The 26,280-nt window shown below is 40.2% G+C and overlaps 1 protein-coding gene across 7 annotated transcripts in view; it reads right to left on the reverse strand.

The window, feature by feature from the left end:
* The window catches only part of ATP10D (ATPase phospholipid transporting 10D (putative)), a 118,174-nt gene that overhangs the window by 11,529 nt on the left and 80,365 nt on the right, over positions 1–26,280 (reverse strand). For all 7 annotated transcript variants that reach the window (XR_007356427.2, XM_048848397.2, XM_048848392.2 and 4 more), the window contains 12 exons: positions 25,408–25,493; positions 23,650–23,756; positions 22,729–22,860; positions 20,558–20,685; positions 20,122–20,374; positions 14,356–14,591; positions 11,544–11,732; positions 7,799–8,417; positions 6,461–6,567; positions 5,676–5,802; positions 2,477–2,661; positions 331–640 (listed from right to left, as the gene is read on the reverse strand). Coding sequence is in view for 6 of the 7 variants with exons in the window: in XM_048848397.2 (XP_048704354.2) it covers positions 331–640; positions 2,477–2,661; positions 5,676–5,802; positions 6,461–6,567; positions 7,799–8,417; positions 11,544–11,732; positions 14,356–14,591; positions 20,122–20,374; positions 20,558–20,685; positions 22,729–22,860; positions 23,650–23,756; positions 25,408–25,493 (2,479 nt within the window). In the remaining variant the exon portion in view is untranslated. The remainder of the gene's footprint in view (positions 1–330; positions 641–2,476; positions 2,662–5,675; positions 5,803–6,460; positions 6,568–7,798; positions 8,418–11,543; positions 11,733–14,355; positions 14,592–20,121; positions 20,375–20,557; positions 20,686–22,728; positions 22,861–23,649; positions 23,757–25,407; positions 25,494–26,280) is intronic.

The following is a 26,280-nucleotide window of genomic DNA, read 5'->3' on the forward strand; positions in this document are numbered from 1 at the left end:
GGGATATTTGTGATAGAGAATGGCAGAAAAACTCCCCAACGTACCCCTTAAAAAAAATGAACTGATAAAGTACCAGGGAAAGCATCACTATTATTGTTATTGCGAACCTAGGAAGAAGGGCTTGCCAGTAACTAGTTTAAGGGCCAAATTCACTGGCAGTATTGACTCAGTGGAGTTACACCAGTTTATGTCAGAAGTAAATTTGGCCCTAGGTAATTCATCTCTTCCATGGGTAAAATGTATAAGAGACAGCAACAAAAATATTAAAAATAGCTCCTCTTTTTCCAGGGAGCAGAGATAACTGAGTGCACAGCTTGGGCGGAGACTCACCTACAGCTAGCGTCATCACTTTCAACCTGTTTCGCACCAGTTTGACCACTTCACTTTTCTGCAGGGGCATTGCTCTGCAGCAGACCACAGCCCGGCACCTCTCCGTGAGTTCCAGGAAGATACTTTGTAGGCTCTCGTGCAGGGCATATTCTAAAGTCTTTCCATCAATAACCAGGGAGGCACTGAAATCTGGAGCTTGGGTGGAGGGAGCTGGAAAGACGCTCGCAAGTTTGGAGTTGTGATTTTTTTTGTCACACATACTTTTTTGGATGTCTTCTAAAATAGCGTTCATCAACAATGCACAGGCGTCCTTGTGTAAGGCAAAGAGAAAGGCTGATGTAACGTTCTATCTTCTACCCTGGCTCTGTTTCCAATATGTAAAATACATATTATGCAGAAGGCCAAACCTTGCATGAGTCATCCCATGACTTCAGTGGGACTTCACGCATGAGGAAGGTGGCCTGAATTGGCTCTCCAGCTCTATTGTTTTTTAAAACTACAGTTGGACAGAGTTTGCTGTCTGCAGAAAAGATCATTTCAACCTTGTTAAAGCACATTGGCATGGATTTTGCACTACTACCCAGGAAAATATTTACTGGACTATAATGTGAGTAATGACCATTAAGGATTCCGTAATATAAATCAGGCTTAGTTATGAGTCTTTTGCTCTCTTAATTTGTTTAGTTTGGAAAGGAAAACCAGGGATAACTTTCAAATCCAGGTTAAAAGGTGACCTGCAAAATCTTCCAAAAAAATTGGCCTTGTAGGTTTTTTTTTTTTTTTTTTTTTTGGCTTCTTTAAAATCTATAAAAAGGCCCAAAAGATTTTTGTAAACAAAGTTTTTGTCTGGTTCTAACTTTACCTAGACATATCAACAATGTCAAGTTTTGCTGGAGGACCTCAGCACCTGTTTATTGTTACAGCTAACACCCTAACCAAAAAAGCACTAACAAAGGCACCATTTATCCAAATTGTTAAGCAATTGTGGAAGGCAGATGGCTGTGAACAAAAATAAATATCCAACAATTTTTTTATAGAATGACTTAAAAATCCCTTCCCTTTTCAATCTGTTGTTGCACTGATTATCCAGTTACCAGAAAATCTCCCAAAGAAGGCATGACCTGAGTTTCTAAGGTATAGTACAAGCAAAACACACTCACACCTCTTTCACACATTCTTTTAAATCATAAAGAATAAAATGTCACATGCCCAGTCCTCCCCACACACATGGATTGAGCAAGCAGCAGTACAGCGGTAAAAAGATGTGGGTAAACCAATCTAAACTAAAAACTTTAACTAAACTCCTTATTTCCCAAAGGAGAAGTAGGTAAACTCTGTGTGCCCATGTTTACCCTCAACTACAATACTATTTTTGCAGGTCACTTAATCTGGATAATGGCTAGCCATTTTTTTCTTTAAAATTCTATCTTCAATAGCTCACAAAACAGAGAATCAAAATGCAGTTAGTTATACACATCCAGCAGATGGCACAATTATCAAGCAAGACTGTGTTGAACTCCCACTGCAGTTACATTTTTGAACACTGTTTTATTTACAAAACGACTGAACTATTTTCAAAAGGAGAAGGAAAAAAAAAGATTTTTCTCGGTTAAAAAATGTAAGTAGATTAATTCTCTGGATCTCTGTGTGTAATACCACTTTAATGAGATAATTCCTTGTGTTTTAATGCTAATCAAGCAGGGCTGAGGGAAAATATGACACAGAGCAGCAAACAATTTAATTTAACACAATTTCCATGTCAATAATTCTTTGACCAGCGATTATATTCCTAGTATACTTCAATGTCTAGCTTTCTGCAAACATTTATAAACATGTACATTGTATCAATATCTTTTCCTAATACAAAGAGAAGTGAGACACTGCAGTCAATTTAAATACTTAACAAGCATTTAGGGGTTGTATTTAGGAATAGATTTCTGTAAAATAAATGTAAAATATACTTTACGCACAGAATGGGGGGGAAAGACCCTCAGTTTTTCAGTATACAAAGGACATCTTAGAAAACGTGGTGTTTTTTTGTTTTGTTTTGTTTTTTAAACAGCACTTCTAGTATAGTCTGACCAATCATTTCTGGCAAAAATTTGTTTGTGGGGTAACAGGGAGGGCAATCTCATTTTCTACTCACTTTACTTAGAGATTTGAGGGTGAAGATTTTGTCATCAGGTTCCAATAACCTGCAAGCATATGCAATATTGACAGCAGTTTCTTGTTTATCTCCCGTCAGCATCCAAATTTTGATTCCAGCTTTTCGTAGTGCCTCTATAGTGTCTGGAACACCCTCCTGCAGGCGATCCTCAATCCCAGTGGCACCTGCAATAAAAAGCATGTGGATTAAAGCAAAAATTAAAAAGACAAAACAAATAAACATGGAAAATTCTAACTAGTCATTGAGTCTCAGAAATTTAGGGCTGGAAGGGACCTGAAAGTTCATTTAGTCCAGCTCCCCATGCTGAAGCAGCACCAAATATACTTAAAACATCCCTGACAGGTGTTTGCCTAACCTATCCTTAAAAACCTCCAGTCACGGGGATTCCACAGCCTTCCTTGGAAATCTATTCCTGTGTTTAACTAGCCTTATAATTAGAAATGTTTTCCTAATATCTAACTGAAACCTCCCTTGCTGCAGACTAAGCTAATTACTTCCGGTCCTACCTTCAGTGGACAGAAAGAACAACTGATTACCATCCTCTTTCAACACGCCTTAACTGATCTGAAGATGGTTATGTCCCCCTTCAGTCTCCTTTTCTTAAGGCTACACACACCCAGTTTTTACTCTTTCCTCATAGGTCAGGTTTTCTAATCCTTTTATCATTTTTGTTGCTCTCCAATTTGTCCACATCTTTCCTAAAGTGTGGGACCCAGAACTGGACATAGTACTCCAGCTGGGGCCTCACCCAGTACCAAGTACAGCAGGACAATTACCTCCCATGTCTTACATACGACACTCCTGTTAATACACCCCAGAATGATATTAGCCTTTTCACAACAGCATCACACTGTTGGCTCATATTTGATTTGTGACCCACTATAACCCCTAGATCTTTTTTCTGCAGTACTACTGCCTAGCCGGTTAGTCCCCATTTTGTAGTTGTGTATTTGAATCTGCTTCCAATTTATCAAGGTAGTTCTGAATTCTAATCCTGTCCTCTGGAGTGCTAGCAACCCCTCTCAGCTTGGTGTCATCCACAAATTTTATAAGCATACTCTCCACTCCATCATCCAAGTCATTAATGAAAATATTGAATGGTACTGGATCCAGGACAGAACTTTGGCAGGCCCCCACTAGCTACAACCTCCCAGGTTGCCACCAAATGATTGATACTTAGTCTGTGAGCTAAATTCCCTGTGAGCTCCGCTGGAGCCTATTTAGCTCGTCTACTGCTTCCCCTCTATCCACTAGGCCGTAACCCTGTCAAAGGAGGAAATTAGGTTTGTTTGGCATTATTTGTTTTTTGATAAATCCATGATGGTGGCTACTCCTTATCACCCTATTATCCCCTCAGGGTTTACAAATTGATAGTTTAACAATTTGTTCCAGTACCTTTCCAGATATTGAAGTTAGGCTGATTAGGCCTAATTCCCTGGGTCCTTTTCATTCCCCTTTTTAAGGACAAGGTACCATGTTTGCCTTTCTCCAGTCCTCTGGGACCTCACCCATCCTCCATGAGTTCTTGAAGATAATTGCTGATGGTTCTGGGATTGCTTCAGCTACTTCCTAAAGTACCCTATGGTGAATTTCTTCAGGTGCTGCCGACTTAAATACATCTAACTTATCTAAAGATTCCTTAACCTGTTCTTTCCTTATCCTGGCTTGCACTCCTTCCCCCTTGTTGTGAATATTAACTGTGTTAAATATGTAGACACAATTAACTTTTTAGTGAAGACTAAAGCAAAATTGGCATTAAACACCTCAGCCTTCTTGGTGTCTTCTGTTATTATCTCTCCTTCCCCATTAAGTTGACCTACACGTTGCTTCTGATTGCTCTCGTTCCTAATGTATTTATAGACCCTTTTTTCTCAGTGTCTCTTATGTCCCTCTCCAATCATAATTTATTTCGTGCCTTAGCCTTTCTGACTTTGTCCCCACATGCTCATGCTATTCTTTTGTACCAATCCTTAGAAATCTGTCCATGTTTCCACTCTCCGCAGGATTTCTTTTTAATTCAGGTCATTAAAGAGGTCCTGATGGAGCCACACTGGCCTCGTACAAGTCTTCCTATCTATCCTTTGCATTAGGATAGTCTTCTGTTGAACCCTAAATATTAACTTTTAGAAACTGCCAGCTCTCCTAAACCACTTTTTCCCTTAGAATTTCTACCTATAGGACCTTCCTACTAGTTCTCTTAGTTTGTTAAAGCCTGATTTGTTAATTATACTGTCCCTGTTCTGACAGGTTTCAGAGTAGCAGCCGTGTTAGTCTGTATTCGCAAAAAGAAAAGGAGTGCTTGTGGCACCTTAGAGACTAACCAATTTATGTGAGCATAAGCTTAAGTGAGCTGTAGCTCACGAAAGCTTATGCTCAAATAAATTGGTTAGTCTCTAAGGTGCCACAAGTACTCCTTTTCTTTTTGTCCCTATTCTGTTGCTCTCACACTTTCCTTAGAACCATGAAATCTATCATTTCATGATTCCTTTCACCCAAATTGCTCTCAACTTTCAGATTCAAATCCAATTCCTCCCTGTTAGTTAGAATCAAGTCTAAAATGTCTGCCCCCCGGTTACTTCTTCCACCTTCTGAAACAAAAAATTGTCCCCAACACATTCCAAGAACTTATTGGACATTTTGTATTTTGCCTTATTATTTTATTATTTTTCCTGCAGATGTCTGGGTAGCTGAAGTTCCCCATTAATACCAGGTCTTGTGTTTTGGTTATTTCTGTTGCTTGTTCCAGAAATAGCTCATTTCACCACTCCTCCTGATTTGGTGGTCTATAGTAGACCCTTACTGTGACATCACTCCGGTTTCTTTCCCCCTTTTATCTTCACCTAGAGGCTTTCAACTCTTCTGGAGCTCAGAACAAGTATATACATTCTTAATGTACAATGAAACATCTTCTCCCCTTTTTCCCTTTTTATTCTTCCTGAACAAACTATACCCCCATACCAATATTCTAAGCCTGTGTAATTCCAATTAAGTCATAATCTAGTTTAGGTACTAATACTTTATGGAAATTTAATAACAAGCCATAAATCCTAAGTCTACAGAAAGCCACTTTAAAAACAAATTCAGTTTTGTATAGTGCCTTGCAAAATGAATCCATTTATTCAAGCAGATTTTAAGTGAAATAAAGGATTTCCAGCAAGTGATAGTGTTTTCTACCTACCAAGAAGTGTTAACTTGTTCTCAAGCTTCATGGCAGATTCAAGCAGCAGCTCTTCCTTATTGTCAATACTGGTTTCTGCTAAAAAATGACTATTTAACCATTCAGCATATTCTGCATCACTCATCACCTGTGGAGGAAGAGGGGGAAAAAACACAGAGATAAAAGCCTCAGCTCTACTCAATACTTGAGCTACACAACCTCTGAGGTTTTGCTTTGCAGAGAAGTTTGGGACATTTCTTCCCCTTTCATTACTGCTGAGCTATACTTTGAATTTCTGGGCAGCTCAAAATCCAAAATGAAACTCAGCTGAAATGTCAAAATGATATTTTGCATTCAAACCACACAGCACTGTCAACTGTACATGGTCTGAAAGTGAAGCCACAAAACTGGCCCAAGTTCACTGGGGTTTGTAACAAACCCCCACAATGAGCAAGCCTCTCATATTTTGTGAGCATTTCCCTAACCCTACTCACCTCCCACATGTCTTACTCAGAAAACCGGGTTAACTAATGGTTAATCACAATTTTATGGATAAAGTTGTAGACATTAAGCCATTTGACATCCTCCACTGCCACCAGCTATGACTGTTAAAAGTGAAGTTATGCAGTAGCACAGGTCAATTTACTAATCTCTCTTCAAATCACACTAAATTAAAAATAAAAGTCTAGTGCCGATATGCAATCATTTGTTTAGAAGTAGTGATGTATGTCTCACAGCTATAGCACTCCACATTCCAGAGAAAGTATGTCATTTCATGAACTACCATAAATCTCTTCACAAGTTACCTTTTTAGCTATACACAATGTGCGCAGTCCTCTTCTGGCATAATCATTTAAGTGTTTCTGAGTTCTTTCCTTAATTTTCTTTTGTTCCATTTCTGATTTGTCATCATCTGAAATTTTAAAAAAAAAAGAGGGGGGGTAGAGGGAAGAGTAAAATATGCATTGTTGGCGTTTACTTACTGACAGACTTTCAAAAGAGAAGGTTTAAAAATAAAAGTAAAACAAATATTATTTTAACTTTTAAACAGATCTTTATATTTGCAAATCATATTCAGGTCACACGTTTGGTGACCATACCAGAATGTCTTGCTCGGTCCATGGGTTAGCTGGGAGAGGATTAAAAGGACACTCTTTGGGTCATATTAGACCAAAAATCAAAGGGTGGGATTTGCAAAAGTACTCTGTATTGGGCTAACTGTTCTCCCACTTAAATCAATGGTAAAACTCCCTTTGATTTCAATGGGAGAAGAGTCAGGGCAACACTGAGCACTTTTAGAAAATGCCCACCCTGAGTTTTCCCAAATCTAAAAAATATCAAACATTTTTCCTTGATTAAAAATAAAAATAATGATAACAAGAATAATAAACTGAGATATTTACCACTGATCCATATAGTTAAGAAGACCTGGTTTCTTGCCCTCAATGACCTTCAATAAAAAGCAGCTGGTGTTTTCCATTCCATGTAAATCAATCATTACAGTGCAACAGCAAACAAGGAATTGTACTACAGAAGTCAGTGTTTCCTGTTGCAGAGTTCAAAAGTGTTTGCCACATAAACAAACAGGCACAAGTAAAAGGTGCCACAGAACTCTACAGACACAGGCTAGAGATCATACATCGGGTGACAACATCTAATATTAGAAGTTCTTAGAACTCAGAACGGCTGACATAAATAAAGACTGGACACTGTCTAACCCCAATATAGTGTATTTCATACTTTCATTACTAAGATGTGTTACTATCATAATGGGGGGGTCTGAATTCAGCACTATACTTGAGCAGGTGCTTTGTTTTAAGCACAGGAATAGTCCCATTCTCTTCAATGGGTATACATATGTGCTTAAAGTTCAGCAGCGTCTATGTATTTTGCTGAATTGAGGTCTTGAACCCCAATTTTCCTCACTTTCTTGGGTGTCTGTAGAACACCTGTCACAGTGGTACCTCAGGAATGAACAACTAAATATTTCTGTGGGAGCACAGGAATCAGAGAACTGTTGACTGAGGTAGGTCTGTGTAGTTATTTACCTTCTTTTACGTGTCACTCCAAAAAAATGTTAATCAATTAATTATTCTTGAGAGATACAAAGGTGAAACCAAGAGCTGACAAAGTTCTGTATGTACCTGCAGGTCCAGTCCACAACAAATCCATAATGACCGAGTCTGCACCTTTCGTGTACACCACCACTTTGTTGGAGAGCGGATGTCTAACTACTACTGACATTCTTTTTCGTACTGAGTCAAAAGGCAATATGTGCAAAAGCTGAAATGTCAAAGATCCCAAAGCAGCCAGGTCCACAGTAACTTGATCAGGAGTCCTAGACTGTAAAGTGCATTTGTAAGCCTTGGCAGCATGAACTAGTGCAGCTTCATCAGGGCTCTCAGCCTCATAACACAGCTTAGATATAGATTGTTCAAGAGATGATCCAGCATCACAGTGCTCACTGCCTGCAGCTACGTCCACTCTATCTAGTGGTCCAAGTGGAGGTACTTTGGTGCATTGTAGGCTATCAGTAGCCTGAGGTTCATTAGCCATTTGGGCCACCCCTTCTATAGCAGGAGAAGCCAGCTTCACTCTGAAAATAGATAGTTTGCTCACAAAAGTACTAGGGCTCTCAGATGATGACTCCTTTGCACTTGGAACTGGTGATGAACTCAGCCTTCGGACTGACAACCTCTGGAACATCTGTTTGATTTCCTCAAGGGATTTAATAGGCATTCTACCTAGCGAAGATAGTCTCATCTGCAACAGAATTAAAAAATCAGCAAAAACATTTATAAGTGTGCTGAAACAATTTCATTTAGTAATAGAGGTATTTTATTTCAGCAAGGATATTATTCTTAATATAATCGCTTATTTCAACTTCAATGTCGACTTTTTGGATTTAAATTATATTTTATATATATTACTGTATCATTCTATTAAATAAATTCAGCCAAACCCATAGGTAATTAGATTCCAAACACATCAACTGTAAACGCACTTCAGATTTGTAAAATTACACTCATTCCATGTCTAGTTAATGACTGTGGCCCATTTCTAGAATTTGGGCCAATAATGAAACAAATAGCATGACTTACTTTCTAACTTTTTTTAATTTCACAGAAAATGGACTTAAAGTTTTATTCTGAATCAGTCAGATGAGTGCAAGGATTAAACCTGCCCCACAAAAAAAGCGACAATCACCTAAAAATAACTTTTAGGAATAAAATCCTTTAGAAGCGCTTTTCTTATTATTTGGACTTACATAGAAAATATTAATACAAAATGCTCGGTTTAGTCTATTGGACACTGATAAGAACAGTACTACAGTTAATAGCTTACAATCTACTGCAAACAGCTAATGTCTTGTGGTTATAAAGCACCCTGAAGAATTAAAAACTCTAAAAGAGCTATGGAATGTATTTTACTATTTAAAATTTTTATAGTGTATTTTCCATGTGTGAATTAGGTTAGGGTGATTGGAAAGGAGTTTTTTGTATTATTGCTTAGGGAAAATAAGCTATTTTTTCCCATCAACAATTTTTTGAATGCAGCAGCAAAGCCAAATTCACAGATATGACACTCTAAAGATCTGCACCCTTATTGTAAGTTTGAAACCCTGCCATTCAGCAGGAGGCACAAGTTTTCAATTAAGTGTAATTTACTTATAGTCATCACATGCTTTTTGAGGGAAGTTCAACCCTAGCCTTTTCTAAAATAAGGTTACTCACAGGATAAATTCAATTTAATTTTTTAAAAAAAAACCAACGAGTTCCAGTTACAAACATAAAGTGATACTTTATTACTGCAAAGAGGAAGATCACTACCCACAAAATAGCTGTTGTGCCTTAGCAATGCGTCCCAGCTGCTAGGTATGTTTTAGTTATTACTATTATTACAGTACAAAACGGAACAGCAGGCTCTCCCTAGCTTTGTAGTAATGCCAGGAGGCAGTTACGGTTTGCTATACACCACATTTTTCATACTGGATGGGGTATTAAAACCAGACATCTTATTGGTGAATAGAACACAGTAAAAATGGCAAATCCAACTTAATTTTAGAGTCCCTCTCGTAAAAAAGTAAGTATAAAGTAGGGCTGTCAAGCAATTAAACAAATTAATCACACGATTAAACAATAATGGAATACCATTTATTTAAATATTTTTGGATGTTTTCTACATTTTCAAATATATTGATTTCAATTACAGCACAGAACACAAAGTGTACAGTGCCCACTTTATATGTATTTTTATTACAAATATTTGTGCCGTAAAAAATAAAATAAATAGTATTTTTCAATTCATCCCGTACAAGTACTGTAGTGCAATCTCTTTATCATGAAAGTGCAACTTACAAATGTAGATTTTCTTTGTTACGTAACTGCATTCCAAAACAAAACAATGTAAAACTTTAGAGCCTACAAGTCCATTCAGTCCTACTTCTTGGTCAGTCAGTAACTCAGACACAAAAGTTTGTTTACATTTGCAGGAGATAATGTTGCCTGCTTCTTGTTTACAATGTCACCTGAAAGCGAGAACAAACATTCACATGGCACTGTTGTAGCCGGTGTCGCAAGATATTTACGTGCCAGATGCACTAAAGATTCCTATGTCCCTTCAAGCTTCAACCCGCATTCCAGAGGATGTATCCATGCTGATGACGGGTTCTGCTCGGCAACGATCCAAAGCAGTGCAGACAGACACATGTTCACTTCCATCATCTGAGTCAGATGCCACCAGCAGAAAGCTGATTTTCTTTTTTAGTAGTTTGGATTCTGTAGTTTCCGCATCAGTGTTGTTCTTTTAAGACTTCTGACAGCATGTTCCACACCTTGTCCCTTTCAGATTTTGGAAGGCACTTCAGATTCTTAAACCTTGGGTTGAGTGCTATAGCTATCTTTAGAAGTCTCACATTGGTACCTTCTTTGCGTTTTGTTAAATCTGTACAGAAAGTGTTCTTAAAATGAACAACATGAGCATCATCAGCATAAAAGCATGTCCTCTGGAATGGTGGCTGACACATGAAGGGGCATATGAATGTTTAGCATATATGGCACGTAAATACCTTGCAATGCCAGCTACAAAAGTGCCATGTGAATGCTTTTTCTCACTTTCTGGCGACATTGTAAATAAGAAGAGGGCAACATTATCTCCCGTAAATGTAAACAAACTTGTTTGTCTTAGCGACTGGCTGAACAAGAAGTAGGGCTGAGTGGACTTGTAGGCTCTAAAGTTTTACATTGTTTTGTTTTTGAGTGCAGTTATGTAACCAAAAAAAAAAAATCTACATTTGTAAATTGCACTTTCATGATAAAGAGATTGCACTACAGTACTTGTATGAGGTGAACTGAAAAATACTATTTCTTTTGTTTATCATTTTTACAGTGCAAATACTTGTAATAAAAATAATAATGTAAAATGAGCACTGTGCACTTTGTACTGTGTGTTGTAATTTAAATCAATATATTTGAAAAGTAGAAAAACATCCAAAAATATTTAATACATTTCAATTGGTATTCTATTATTTAACAGTCCGATTAAAACTGTGATTTATTGTGATTAATTTTTTAATTGCGATTAATTTTTTTGAGTTAATTAATTGACACCCGTAGTATAAAGTATTCAAGGCAAGCTGCACTTCGCTGGAAACTTTTGCTAGCTGTATATTATGCATTAACTTACTGGACTGTTCAGTTTCAACTGTACAATCATTCTTTTCCTTCAAGCAAACACAGCAAACCAATGGAGGGGGAAATGACCACTTTTAAATGGCAGTGCCTTTTTTTCTCCCCATGCAAACAAGACTATAGGGAACGCATGCAAAGCTGCAATATGCTGCAGCAGCCAGAAACGGGACTACTCGAGTAGCCGATTTTTCTTCCTTACCTTTTGACGTGGTTGGTTAGGAGCTGAAACTACCACAGTGTTACAAATTGCCAGAGCAAGAAAGAAGTCAGTGATGTATACTGTCTCCAAGGACGGCTCTCTGTCAGTTTCTTCTGATTGTGCACATGAATGACAGGTAATTTGACTAAATTTCTCCATGAGCTTTGCGTCTGGAACAACATCAGTTTCCTGTTGATTAAATAAAATAGGTATCCTTTTACCATATAGTTCCAAAAGGCCACTGGCACAAGACAGTTTCAGTGTTGCAAGACTTTACAATGAATAGAGTACTCTTAGAAGTGCATATAAATAGAATAATCACTCCCCAAACTCCTCCTGCAGCTGCTGCAGGGAAGTTAATCTAAAACTGAAAAAGTAAAACCTACTACAGTTTATAACATGGAGGGATTAGAGAAGTTTGGGCAATGTCCTCCTGCTAACAAAGGCTCCGTCCTGCTAGATGCAGAGCACTTCTGGGAGAGAGGAGAGCACCCTGATATATGCAGCATATCACAGGTGTCGTCAGCACTTTGTAGGAGCACGTCCTTAAACACTGGTAGTTTTCAGTGCATGATAATTCATAGCACCATAGGAACTGACATACTGGAACAGACACAGTCCATCTAGACCAGTATCCTGTCTCCAACAATGGCTGGCACCAGATGCTTCTGAGGAAGATTTAAGAACCTATTCAATAGGCAGACTATAATGTGCCCCCTCCCCCCCCACCCGGAAGTCTTATCCTAATCCCTTGTGTATTCTAATATTTTGTTGTCTTTTTTTTTTTTAACCACAGCAGCACATTGAGTAGAGATCTTCATGAAGCTGGCCACTGATACCCAGGTCTTTTTCCTGCATAAGCATTGTTAATTTTGAACCCTAAACACAGATTTCCACTTCCCCACCATCCTAATTTCATGAGGGTAAACCGTTAAATTGTTCCCCCATCCCTTTGCATACCAGAATTCTTTTGCTACCAGCCCTCCTCCTGCATCTGCAGAGAAAAGGGGTAGGATATGCCGCATTCGGAACTTGGATATTTCTCACAGGGGATGATCTTCACCCCAATTCAGAGGGGCCAGCGCCAGGCAAAGTGCCACTTATGTACTCCAGGATGTAAGTGGGACTTGAATGTGCCTTGACCTTGTGCTAACCTTCTGCACAGGGTGAATTTCATATCTACATAGACAGAATGCAGTCTTCACAAGCATTAGCTCATGAGTAAGGATATGATTGAGTCACAGAGGTCACGGATTCCGGAACTTTACTGGACCTCCATGACTTCTTCAGCTTCAGCTGTCAGTGGGGGCCGTGCGTCCCTGCCCTGTGGCTTCCAGCAGGGGTGGCAGCCGGGACTGCGTGCCCCTGCCCCGCAGCTTCCCAGGGCCATCACCACCCCTCCCCCTGTGGCTGGAGCTGGGACTGTGTACCCCTGCCCTGCAGCCAGCACCGGAGCTGGGTATGTGAGCCCGCCCTGTGGCTGTGGGGCTCAGCCTGTTCGCGCCCCCCACCCCCCGATCCCCAGGACTCCAGTTGTCATTTCTCCCCCGTACCTAGCTCTGCCCCCCAGTTATTTTTAGTAAAGTCACAGACAAGTCATGGGCTCACTGGAGATGTTGTTTGTTGCCCGTGACCTGTCCGTGACTTTTATTAAAAATAACAGCGACAAAATCTTAGCCTTACTCATGAGCACTTCAGCAGAAATTAAATAAAACTGAGCCACCACCTATTTAATGTTACTTTAAGTCTCATTTATAAAGGACATACATGGTGCAGGCAGCATTTTTGCTCCCAAAACTTGGTGCATTAGGCTGGAATACTGCTTACCCACACCTATAAGGTTTAAAAACCCTCTCAAAGCAACACGGCAAATGCTGATTACATTTGATTTATTCATTTCAGCTGGTGCGCTCGTGGAATTATGCCAGCAAGATTCAATGCAGACGCGCTGGTGATCTGAATTATTTAGTAGCACTTGCATTATCTAATACAAACATTAAAAACACTTTTAAGTGTTTTTATGCACTGCCAGGCATAACACACTGTGTATCAAATATATATCATCAAACAAACAATTGCTTCATAGGCAAGCCCTTTGATCTAGCTATCTTAGGTATTTATCTGGCACCCATTACTGTAGCATCTGAGCAACTCACAATTTATCCAAGGGGTTTTCAAACTTTTTGTATAAGGTGACCCCCACTTACAAATTAAAAATGGGGATGGGAGTAATTTAATTTAATGGGGGTTCAGGTCTGTCAGCCCCATGGAACTGACAGCTTGCGACCCCCATGTAACCACCTTGTGATGCCGTGAAGGGTCACAACCCCCAGTTTGAGAACCCCCGTTTATCCTCACACCACCCCAGTGAGGTACAGAAGTGCTATTAGCCCCATTTTACAGGTAGGGAACCGAGGCACAGAGAAGCTACGCAACTTGTCCAAAGTCATACTGGTAGTCTGTGGAAGAACAGAAAATTGAATCTGTTACCCTGACCATTGGACTATCCTTCTCCTTTAGCTTTATGTGAACAGTCTAGAAAGGGATAACCATGAATGAACACCTCATGCTCCCAATTCAATTCTGGCCTCGCTTTAAAAGCTGCAAATCCACATTTTATTTTTGCCATCATTTAAAAACATATCAATTACAAATTACAGCTGTGGGGAGGCACTTTTTCAGTTCTTTTTGAAGGAAAACAAAGGATTTCAGATAAGACAAAATGATCTATTCAATTTTAAAGAAAAAGAATCAGATGTCTTCATGCGTTACTTCAGATATTTAAGATCAAAAGACATCAAGTTATACTTACAATGGGGCTGCTGAAAGCTACATGTCTTGAGTGTGGAATGTTACTGACTCCATCTTTCTCTCCTAAGGCAGAACAGCTACCAGCCAGCTGATTCAAAGACTTGGAGTTCAAAGGCCGACTCACTATCCTGCAGCTGTGCACCTTCTGCTTTGGCATGCGGCTCAACGAACCACACAGAGCATCTGTTAAATCTTCATCGTCTGAATCAGCCTCTTGATAGGATTCCAGCCTCTTGGCTAATGAGAGGGGGAAATCACATTTCAGCCACCAAGAAGAATCCCTCATTTGTCCAATATTACAAGCTCAAATCATCAGGTGGAAGCCTGACATATGAACTTTAAAACATGGAATTGTGTACATGTGTGTAAAAATGGATTACATATATTTTAATCAAAAGCAAAACAAAACAGCCAACACACTGATCACATGGACACTGGTTTGGCAGCACAAGTATCACTTTTAATAAGGGCTCTGTGAATCCTGCCTGAAGTTCATCTGTTTGAGAAAAGAACTTTTTTGATTTATCAATTTTTACAACTGAAAAGCTGGTCTCATCAGTACAATAACTGGTCAGTAAAACCTGAATCATGCGTGTCATGTGGGGGGGAGGTCTTGTTCCCACCCTCAGGTATAAATAAAATCCTCTCCTTCCCCCAGTTTAGGAGACCATAGTCCCTATTTGCCGAATTTGGCATTTTGATGATTCCAAACTCCTCCCAGGGGGCATCACTGATCATGGAGACAACCTGGAAAGGAGGGTTCAGGCTATTATCTCCTTTGCCTCAATACGAATAGAGAAAAAAATATTTTTTTAAAATAAGAGCTCACATATCACAGAGCGGCTCTAAGTTAAAAATTCAAACTGTGGACAACAATAGCCTCTATTAGGGAAACAGCCAAACCAGGGAAGGAGACAGCCTAGGTGACGGATGATGGCAAAATACTGGAGGAAAGGATTCAGGCTGCAGGAACCTAGGGAACCGGGGAAGCGGTAAAGATAAAGGTATGAGGAAGGAACTGAGTAATATTCAAAATGGCTGCCCTCATGTTATATGTATTCCAGAAATTAATCTGAATCATGTGAAGGTGGTCTGCAGACTACAGGCGGTCAGCCTAGATGATAATGATGGTCCCTTCTGATCTTAAAGTCTATGAGACTACGAGACACACAACTCGTTCACTTGAAAGCTGAGACAGTTTTTTCAAGAAGATTGTCTGTGTTACATGCCCTTCCACTGACACTCTTCCTTACGCAACTACAGTGCAAGGAAATCTCTAGTAAAAGACATGTCTACTAGTCATAGTTTTCATCCACCAAAAATGTTTGTTTTCATAATCTGATATTTTCTGCAACAGGAACAAATAACAGTTTTGTGAAGATGTCACATGGTTTATAAAATAAAATGTGGTAACTGAAGGGAAGTATGGCTGAAATCAGTGACCTTACAAATGCGCTACTCCAATAGGGTCTTGTATTAGGGCCTCATTACCTCCAGTGCAAAGTTCTGGTACCTGCTATCATGACTGCTCCAACTATGAAATACAGAAGACTTCAGGTGAAGTCCCTCACCTCCTGCACCACATATAACAGCATCAAAGCACGTGCCAGTGATATTGATCTACAGAGCAGTAGTACTGACACAGAGGACACTGAGACTACTTAGCACATTACAAGATTATTATGGTAAGAGCATTATAAGGCAACACAGCCACTGCGATCAACACAATTATGTGCTTCTTGACTCTTGCATCCTGTGCAATGTGAGTTTATGTATATCAATAAGCACAAATGTATACACATAGATTAAGTGGCATATACCCAACGATTCCACTGGGTTTCTGCAATGCAACTCCTATTGTCTAAAACAGGAGATATGTGAATAAAAATCCTGTGCAATGTTCTAAAAAGCTGCATCTACAAAATTAACCAATTTGTGGGTCCCCTCCAAATCCTTTAAACAAATAAATAAATAATGAAAACAAACTGTCCCTAGGATTCTTCATGCTGTATTTACACTGTTTTTGTATTCAAATGTCACCATCGATAAATACATGACCCACCCCCAGCCACCAGGGCACAACATGAAACAACTGGAACTATAGCGAACATTATGGCATTTTATTAAGGTGATACTAACAGACCAGCACACACACAGAAAACGACTAGTGGATGTACAGCAACTAGCACTAGAGGGCTCTGATCCTTGACAAGCAGCCTCTAGGTGCTATTGCCGTACAAATGACTTCTGATATGTACTATATAGTCATCAGTTTATTTCTTCTTAAAACTTTTTTATTATTTCATTAGCTTTTCAGTGTACTTTCTCTATTTACATTTTTTTATTGTTTTAATGAGGGTTCAAAAATTGGAAGCTGATGGAAGTTTTCTTCATATTTTTAATATCTGTTACTGCCCCCACTTTCTTCTAAATTTGTGCATATGTGAAATGTAAGGGAATCACCAGTATTATTGTATCTGCTCCATACACTACTCAAAAATTTATGCAGAAATTATTTTTTAAAACTGGTTTCTAATCAAGTGTGTTTCCATAACATTGATAAACTGATCAATCTCTTTCAATGTGACCACTAGGTGGTGTATCTAGTTTGCATAACGAACTGTTACATCAATGACAGGTTTCAGAGTAGCAGCTGTGTTAATCTCTATTCGCAAAAAGAAAAGGAGTACTTGTGGCACCTTAGAGACTAACCAATTTATTTGAGCATAAGCTTTCGTGAGCTACAGCTCACTTCATTGGATGCATTCAGTGGAAAATACAGTGGGGAGATTTATATACACAGAGAACATGAAACAATGGGTGTTACCATACACACCGTAACCAGAGTGATCACAGGTGAGCTATTACCAGCAGGAGCACGGGGGGCGGGGGGAGGGAGTGAGCCTTTTGTAGTAATAATCAAGGTGGGCCATTTCCAGCAGTTGACAAGAACGTCTGAGGAACAGTGGGAGGGGGGGGGGGGGGAATAAACATGGGGAAATAGTTTTACTTTGTGTTATGACCCATCCACTCCCAGTCTCTATTCAAGCCTAAGTTATCCAGTTTGCAAATTAACTCCAATTCAGCAGTCTCTCGTTGGAGTCTGTTTTTGAAGTTTTTTTGTTGAAGAATTGCCACTTTTAGGTCTGTAATCGAATGACCAGAGAGATTGAAGTGTTCTCCAACTGGTTTTTGAATCTAATAAGTGATGGACACATAAACACCACCCTATACTGGAAACCTACTGACAGCTATTCCTACCTATATGCCTCCAGTTTTCATCCAGACCACACCACACGATCCATTGTTTACAGCCAAGTTCTACGATACAACCGCATTTGCTCCAACCCCTCAGACAGAGATAAACACCTACAAGATCTCTATCAAGCATTCTTACAACTACAGTACCCACCTGCTGAAGTGAAGAAACAGACTGACAGAGCCAGAAGAGTACCCAGAAGTCACCTACCACAGGACAGGCCCAAAGAAAATAACAGAACACCACTAGCCGTCACCTTCAGCCCCCAACTAAAACCTCTCCAACGCATCATCAAAGGATCTACAACCTATCCTGAAGGACGACCCATCACTCTCACAGATCTTGGGAGACAGGCCAGTCCTTGCTTACAGACAGCCCCCCAACCTGAAGCAAATACTCACCAGCAACCACATACCACACAACAGAACCACTGACCCAGGAACCTATCCTTGCAACAAAGCCCGTTGTCAACTGTGTCCACATATCTATTCAGGGGACACCATCATAGGGCCTAATCACATCAGCCATAATATCAGAGGCTCGTTCACCTGCACTTCTACCAATGTGATATATGCCATCATGTGCCAGCAATGCCCCTCTGCCATGTACATTGGTCAAACTGGACAGTCTCTACGTAAAAGAATAAATAGATATAAATCCGACGTCAAGAATTGTAACATTCAAAAACCAAATGGAGAACACTTCAGTCTCTCTGGTCACTCGATTACAGACCTAAAAGTGGCAATACTTCAACAAAAAACCTTCAAAAACAGACTCCAATGAGAGACTGCTGAATTGGAATTAATTTGCAAACTGGATACAATTAACTTAGGCTTGAATAGAGACTGGGAGTGGATGGGTCATAACACAAAGTAAAACTATTTCCCCATGTTTATATCCCCCCCCCCCCCCCCGTTCCTCAGACGTTCTTGTCAACTGCTGGAAATGGCCCACCTTGATTATCACTACAAAAGTGATAATCCCCCCCCCCCGCAGCTCTCTTGCTGGTAACAGCTCACCTAAGTGATCACTCTGGTTACAGTGTGTATGGTAACACCCATTGTTTCATGTTCTCTGTGTATATAAATCTCCCCACTGTATTTTCCACTGAATGCATCCGATGAAGTGAGCTGTAGCTCACGAAAGCTTATGCTCAAATAAATTTGTTAGTCTAAGGTGCCACAAGTACTCCTTTTCTTGTTACATCAATCACAGCAATAGTAAACACTATATTGTGAATACCACTAGTTTTACTAAGGATGTATTATCATGATCTCACTTTGGTTCAATCCTCTTTGATCAAGTAAGGAACATTGGCCTTGCCTACTGATTAAATGGCAGATTTCTGCAGTGAGCAGTACCTAATAGTACCTAATAGTACCTGCACAAAGTGATTGAAATATATTAGATTTCTGTATTTTTGATCCAACTTAGCCAGACAGCTAAATTAACCAATGATCAAATGAAGTGGAAAAGTCTGTGATGTTGTATATAACTTCCTCCTATGTCTAGAGTTGCATCCTATCGTTTGTTTATGCATTTTTAAAAATACAAAGCCACTAATAAAAAAACTTGACTCCCAGTGGGCAATTAATAGGCTACTGAGAGCTAGATACTGAATGTCACTCATATATAGGACACAGAGCGTTCATAACTCAGTACATGGGTTTCTAAATTTAAGTTAATAATACTTCCACCTATTTGTGATATGCCAGTTTACAGGCATTCTAAACAAAGCATGCTAGAATAGAAGTGCAGGTCTTTGCTAGTTGAATGTCAGTTCATCAAATTACTACATATCTGCTATGCGTGCAGATGAATTTGTTTGTGCACTAACATTAGTGAAGTCACTAAGGCCTTGACACAGCAAAACATATAAGTATGTGGCTAAATTTAAGCATACAATTTCAGTGGGACTACTTGTGCTTTTAAATACCCACATGCTGAATTGAGGCCTAAAACAATGCTCCATGGAATGAGGAAGGATATTTTCATGTCTCTACCATGGTGATGAACTGGATGATGAGCTGCACCCTAAAATACTGTGAAGATATTATGCCTGGCTCACTACTTAAAAAAAAGAGGCAAGATTATTTGCAGTTTCCCAGTGACAGAGTTTCCAAAATTTCATGGAGAGAGGCAGAGCGCAGTGATTGAATTCCAGTGAAGTTCAGTCAGCCAGAGTTAAGAAAAAAAAAAAAAAAAAAAAAAAAAAGAAAAAAGTTTCTCTCCAGCACAGTGAATAGAAACATAACTATCTGCATACTAGCTCACTCACCACAGTTCTCAAGATTCTTAGCACAGAAGGCAATGCATGGATAACACTCCACAGTTCACACATAGGGCAGAAGCACTGTTGCTAATAGGGTTAGCCTGCATTCCCGCTTCTCCATGCTACTGTGCATGGGTCTGCCAAATGGACTTGACATGCACTCTACCCTATCAAACCTTTCAACTTCTGCAAGAATAAAGAAGGTATGAATGTTGCCTTAATATTTCATTCCTTACCATTCTCCTCATGGCAATATTCCTGTCCTGCAATGCTGCATCTCCGGAAAACCATTTTGTTCTCAGTGAGGGTTCCGGTCTTGTCAGAGAAGATATACTGGATTTGACCTAAGTCTTCAGCGATATTCAGCGCTCGACACTGAATAGTGGAGTCAGTTTTCTCATGGTACAAGTCAATATCATTCTGAATTAAATAGATTTGTCCCAATTTGACAACTTCGATTGAAACATAGAGAGAAATCGGGATCAAGACCTGACAAAATAAAATGAGTGGATTACATGCAGCTAGATAATCTGATGATTATGAAACCAAATTCTGATCCAGTTACACCTGTGTAAATAAAAGTAACTTCACTGAAGTCAAAAGAGTTACTCCAGATATACACGAGCGTAAATGAGAGCAGAATCTGGCCCATTCTGTTTAAGGTGAAGTTACCTGTAATAAAATGATCATTGTCCAAAACATATAAAACCCTGCTAATGCTGGTGGAGTGGATTTTCCACTGGGCTCAGGGACATTAAAAAGAGGCATCTCCGAATAGCTACTTAACCAAATTCCATGACCTTTAAAAAAAAAAAGAAAGAAAGAAAAAAAAAGAGTTAGTAGTACATACACTGGCCCATAGTTTAGTGTCAAGCTGAACAAAAACTGGAAGAGGTTTAAAGCCTGGTGCCTAACAACAACTAGACTTCAGCTTTTTGGTTTTTCTCAAGAAAGAGTTAATCAAAACAAACTCCTCCTCTCACTTTGCCTATTCTAATTCATGAATGAAGGTTGCCATAGGATTGCATGAAGAGCAGGGGCAAGTAGCACTTTGATTATTTATTTAACTACTCATCCACAATCCAATGGGAATGTTAGAAAGATACAGTTAATATAAGCTTCAAAGGATTTTTCTTTTATTTCTGGAAAATACCAACAATGAAGTACCTCCCAGGAGCTTGTGTGGGCAACACCTCTAGCTTGTAAACCGTGGCTTATCCAGGCTACTTAATATGCACAATGAGGGCAAAAAGTAGGTCCTGCCTCAATTACAACACTGGCTGTGAGAAAATGGTTTTAAAAATCCAACCTTAAAAACTTGTACCACCAATGTACTCCAGGACTAAGAGCGTCTCAAGTGTTTCAGTAAATTTTTTACAAACTGGCTTATTTGGATAATAAAATGTACAGGCAGCTGAGTGCAAGTATTAAATTTAACCAATGTCCAAAATATAAACTCCCCCAAAACCCATGCAAACTTAGACTCTCCATCCAATACCATCCTGTCAGCCTTTTTTCCCAGAAAAGGACTTAGGAGGAAATATGAGCTTTGCAGCGTTACCAGTAAGGTCAATGGAAGACCAGCTGGGGAAGCACGATCCCAAGTTGAAGGCCTTTCACTGAGAATATCCTTCCTCCAGGCCTCTCTGAACGGAACAAGAGACTGTGAACTTAAGCACTGTATGCAGCTCAGCTGATGAAGTATCACACAAGGAGAGAGGCAGCTTTTGAGGAGCTTGGGACCTAAACTATTTATGGAACCACTTTAAATTGCACCCAGAAGTGAGCTAGACACCAGTACCTCATCCATACAGGCAGTGTAACTGTGGGAGTTAAAAACTGTTTTTAAGATTTCCTGAAAACGGTGGCACATTTCATAGCACAGATAAGCCTCAATCTTCAACTTTCAATGCCTAGGCCAGGGGTCGGCAAATCGTTAGGCCCAAGGGCCACATCCGAGTGGGGAAATTGCAAGGAGGGCTGGGACAGGGGGTTGGGGTACAGGGTGTGGAAGAGAGTGCGGTGTGCAGGAAGGGACTCTGGGCAAGGGGTTGGGGCAGAGGAGGGGTGTGGTGTGTATGAAGGGGCTCAGAGAAGGGGGTTGGGGTGCAGAAGGAGTGTGGGGTGCAGCAGGGGGCTCAGGGCAGGGAGTTGGGTTGCAGGAGGCGTTCAGGCTTCGGCCCAGCACCGCTTACCTGGAGTGGCTCCGGGGTGGCAGCGGCATGCATTGGGGCCAGGGCAGGCTCCCTGCCTGCCTTCCCTGGCCCTGGCCCCACCCTGCACCGCCCTGGGAAGCGGCTGGCACCACGTCCCTGTGGTCCCTGCGGGAGGGAAGGCAAAAGAGCTCCGCGCACTGCCCTTGCCTGTGGGTACCTCCCCCGAAGCTCCCATTGGCTGCAGTTCCCCGTTCCCGGCCAATGGGAGCTTCGGGGGAGGTACCCACAAGCAAGGGCAGCGCACGGAGGGGGCCGCAGGGACATGGTGCTGGCTGCTTCCCAGAGCCCATGGCACCATGGGGGTGGCAATCCCACTGGCCGGATCCAAAGCCCTGAGGGGCCAGATCCAGCCCATAGTTTTCCCACCCCTGGCCTAGGCCTACTAGGTATACAAGAAATTTAGCTAGTTGATATTAATTTATTTCAGATCACTCTTCATTCTTAACTCAGTTCCTGTTGGGCAAAGAGTATGCTTCCTGAAAGAGTCAGACTATTATTTTATTCCTAGATCCCATCGCACTGACAACCTCAAAAATAAAGCACTAAAAACTTGCAGAGAAAAAGGGGGTGGATGAGACAAACAAACAAACAAAAATACTACTTTGCAGATCCTTACACTTTACTTACCTAAAGCACCAATTAAACACATTAAAATCAGAAGCAGAACACACCAAAGGACATCAGTGTTCACTCTCCTTTCCAATTTACTGCGTTTGTAACGAGGGCCGCTGTTATTCAGCATTGCTTTGGTTTCATGACCTGTAACACACAATAAATGTTTAATTTTCCTTCTATGGCAGATATTCAAACCAAAACTCAAATACATCCCTGAAAGACTGAGAAAATTGGATGCATGTGTTAATTAGTATTTGGACTGGAGTTCTAAACTTAAGCAAAGCAATTATCTGCCAATACAATGCATCGGTTAATTCTGCTCTAAGAAGAAAAGCTTCTGTTTTGTTTGGCCCCCTGTATACTTTTCCATTCTTTCTAACAGAAGTTGCACTTCAAGGTGGGTTATTACTTTCTAAATATGAACTGTAGTGCTTGCTAAAGGGGCCAGACTGATTGCTCTGGAGACTTGTCCTTTGTCAAAGAATACACACAGGACAGGCAATAACAGCACAACCTCAATCCTGAAACAGAAGGACATGGCATCAGTCTCAATATGCCGATCACATTCTTTGGACTCTATTTTGAGGCAACTACTAATCAGTGCTAATTGTGGAGAGGGTGGGGAGGGGGGACGCGTTCACATGGAACTGAACTGAGATCACTTATCTGTGCTCACATATTACAGCAGCATAAAGCTCTAAGACAGAAACCAGTTTATTTCACATAGCCTACTGAACAGCCATTAGCGATGCTTCCAGATACTACTCCCCAGTGCTAGACTGAAAGTGGCAATCTAAAGGTAAACGGCTCTATTTCCCATTTACCAGTGCCTGAACCGTACTGTTTCTCAAATCAGGTAAATACAACTTAAAAAGGAAATCGTGAAGAACTCACGTTTGCATGAAAATCAGTGCAAGCCCCCGGTCCACTAACCTGCATACACCACAATGCCCACAACGGCTTCTGTGTTTCTGATTGTGCATCCTCGTAACAGCAAGTTCTCTCTACTCAGGCCCACTCGCTCCTTGTTTGAATGTTCACTGCAAACACAGTGCATTACTTAACAGGTGTGCCGGAGCCTCCCACAGAATCTATAGCAACCAAGCCTCAAAAGCACCTTGGGGCAGATTTTCGCCCAGTACCCAGCAACTCCCATTGTGACACGTACAGATTTTCAACAAAGCTCAGCACCGAACATATTGATCTCTTTTGAAAATCTGGACACGCATGCTCTCTTGGTTTATACTGAGATTTCACAAGTTAACAAGTCAACGGTTTGGCAGCAGCATAATTAGAAGAAAATCCTACAAAAGGGCAACATAGCGATCTCAGGACCAACACTAAGAATGGAAAGCAGACACTTCAACCCAGCACATCCCAATTCATACTACATGTGTATACTGGGGAGGAACTCTGATGGTATCAGCCCCAGCTATGCCTCAATCAAACCTGTGCTTAGGAACCAGAGTAGAACCTGGGCCCCTCTTGACAGCTGTTAAAACATGATCCCCACCTTGTAGTGCAGAAATGACCTAACAGCAGGGTCCCCAAAATATTCTACAGCCTCGCTCTATCCTAGGCTGTCAAATGGACCAAGGTTGTGGCTAATACACAGTTAGGACCTATCAATACTAGGAGACAGAATGCTACATTAACGGTGTTGTAAGCAGGTTAATTATAATATAGATAGTCAATCTATGTTTTTCCCTCCTTTTCTCTCATTTATAATTTTTATTCTCCATTCTATGGGGGGCAGAGAAGGGGCACCATAGAAACAGCGAGTTTCAAAATTAAAATGAAAATAGTTTGCATTAAAAAATATTTTGCACCATAAACTGTGCTTTTCACACAGATGTCACAAACTCTTTACAAAGGAGATTTTACAGATGGGAAAACTGAATCCCAGGGAAGTTAAGCAAGTTGCCTAGGGTCACACAGCAAGCGAGAGGCAGAGTCAGGCCAGGTCCACACTACAGAGTTTTGCTGGTCTAGCCATGTTGGTTAGGAGCATAAAGAATACAAGAAAAAATACCACACTCTTAACCAACCTAGCTAGGCTGGCAACCACTCCCCTCAGGCAGATACCAGTTATACCCGAAACAGGAGTTCTTTTGCTAGCACAGCTTATGTCATTTGAAGAGCTGGTTTAACTATATTGACAAAAAACTCCTTTTGCTGGCATAAGCTGTGTCTCCCCTAGAGGGCTTTTCTGCTATAGCTATATTGGCAAAGCCTTTGCAGGGTAAACTAACCCTGAAGAATAGAGCACAGGCCTCTTCGTTCCCAGTTCCAGTCTTTCACCATTAGACAATACTGTCTCTCTATTCAGACTACGGTCCAGAATGAGTATTAGGGAAAGCATTATTGCAGGCATCACAAATGATTAAAATCAAATAAGAGAGCCATTTTGAAAAAAGAAGGTACCAGTGTGAATTACAATATAAACTAGGCGCTTGAAAATTTCATTCTAACAAAAATTAATCAAGGAGCCTCCGCCATTCACAAGCTTTGGTACAGAAAGCGTTTTTGGAGCTCCAGGTCTTCTCAACCATGCACACAAACTTAAGGGTGCAACTAGAATCGGACAATGTGATTTAAATATAAGGTGTTTTAAAAAGTAAACATTACAAGCCTTCAACAAATGAGCCAAATTACCGTAACAAATGGCAAATTCCCCCTAAGCCTACTTACACAAAGCCACGGAATCGACTGAGGTCATTGTTAGGACTTTCACATTCTATTCTACTTGAAAACTTCTCTGGATCAATTTCAGAGACCTATATTCACAGGGAAGAACATAAAATTCAGACAAGGAGTGATGTAGCTTACAAAAATTATTAATTCACAGCAGCAGTTTCAGACTTTGCAGTAGTTCATAATAGCAAGTATTGCAACGTGGAAAAGCAGGTATTTTGATAAATCAGAATGCAAGATGAATGGAGAGATTGCCTAGCCAACATAAAACCCTGGATGTATCAGATGAACTGCTGATGCTTCATGGACACAACCGGGCTGTAGACTATACCAACAGAAGGGAAGTTTTGCCAGTAAAACTTTCTAGTGTAGACAAAGCCTAACTAGTGCTAGAGAAATGATTATTGCAGAGAACAAGAACTACAAGTGATGAATAAGCAGGAGCAGTTGAGCAACAGAATGGCAAACAAACAAACAGTTACTGCCTTGAGAAAATTCCCTTCTTAAAAAAGACTGAAAGTTGGCAAGTACTATGGAAAAGTGTATGTTATTTTGCAGAAGTACTTAGAACCCACAATTCCAACTGAAATTAATGGGATACATGAAGATTCTGCAGCTTTGAAAATCTGGCCTCTGATATCGAAATAGAATGCTTTCTCAGTAGAATGCTTTACAAGAGAGTTCCTTGACATGTCAGCTATTTTTTAAAGAAAGAGTATTAGACTCAGGTTGTCAAATTCAAAGTCTACAACTCATGGGTTTTATTTGAAATATCTTCTTCATAATTAAGGGTTTCAAAGAACCCTGAATTCTCACATTAGACTTCTTTCCATCGATAGAGGATGCCAACCCTGAGGCTAAGATATAAAT

Source organism: Caretta caretta, chromosome 4, assembly GCF_965140235.1.
Source record: "Caretta caretta isolate rCarCar2 chromosome 4, rCarCar1.hap1, whole genome shotgun sequence".
Taxonomy (NCBI): Eukaryota; Metazoa; Chordata; order Testudines; family Cheloniidae; genus Caretta; species Caretta caretta.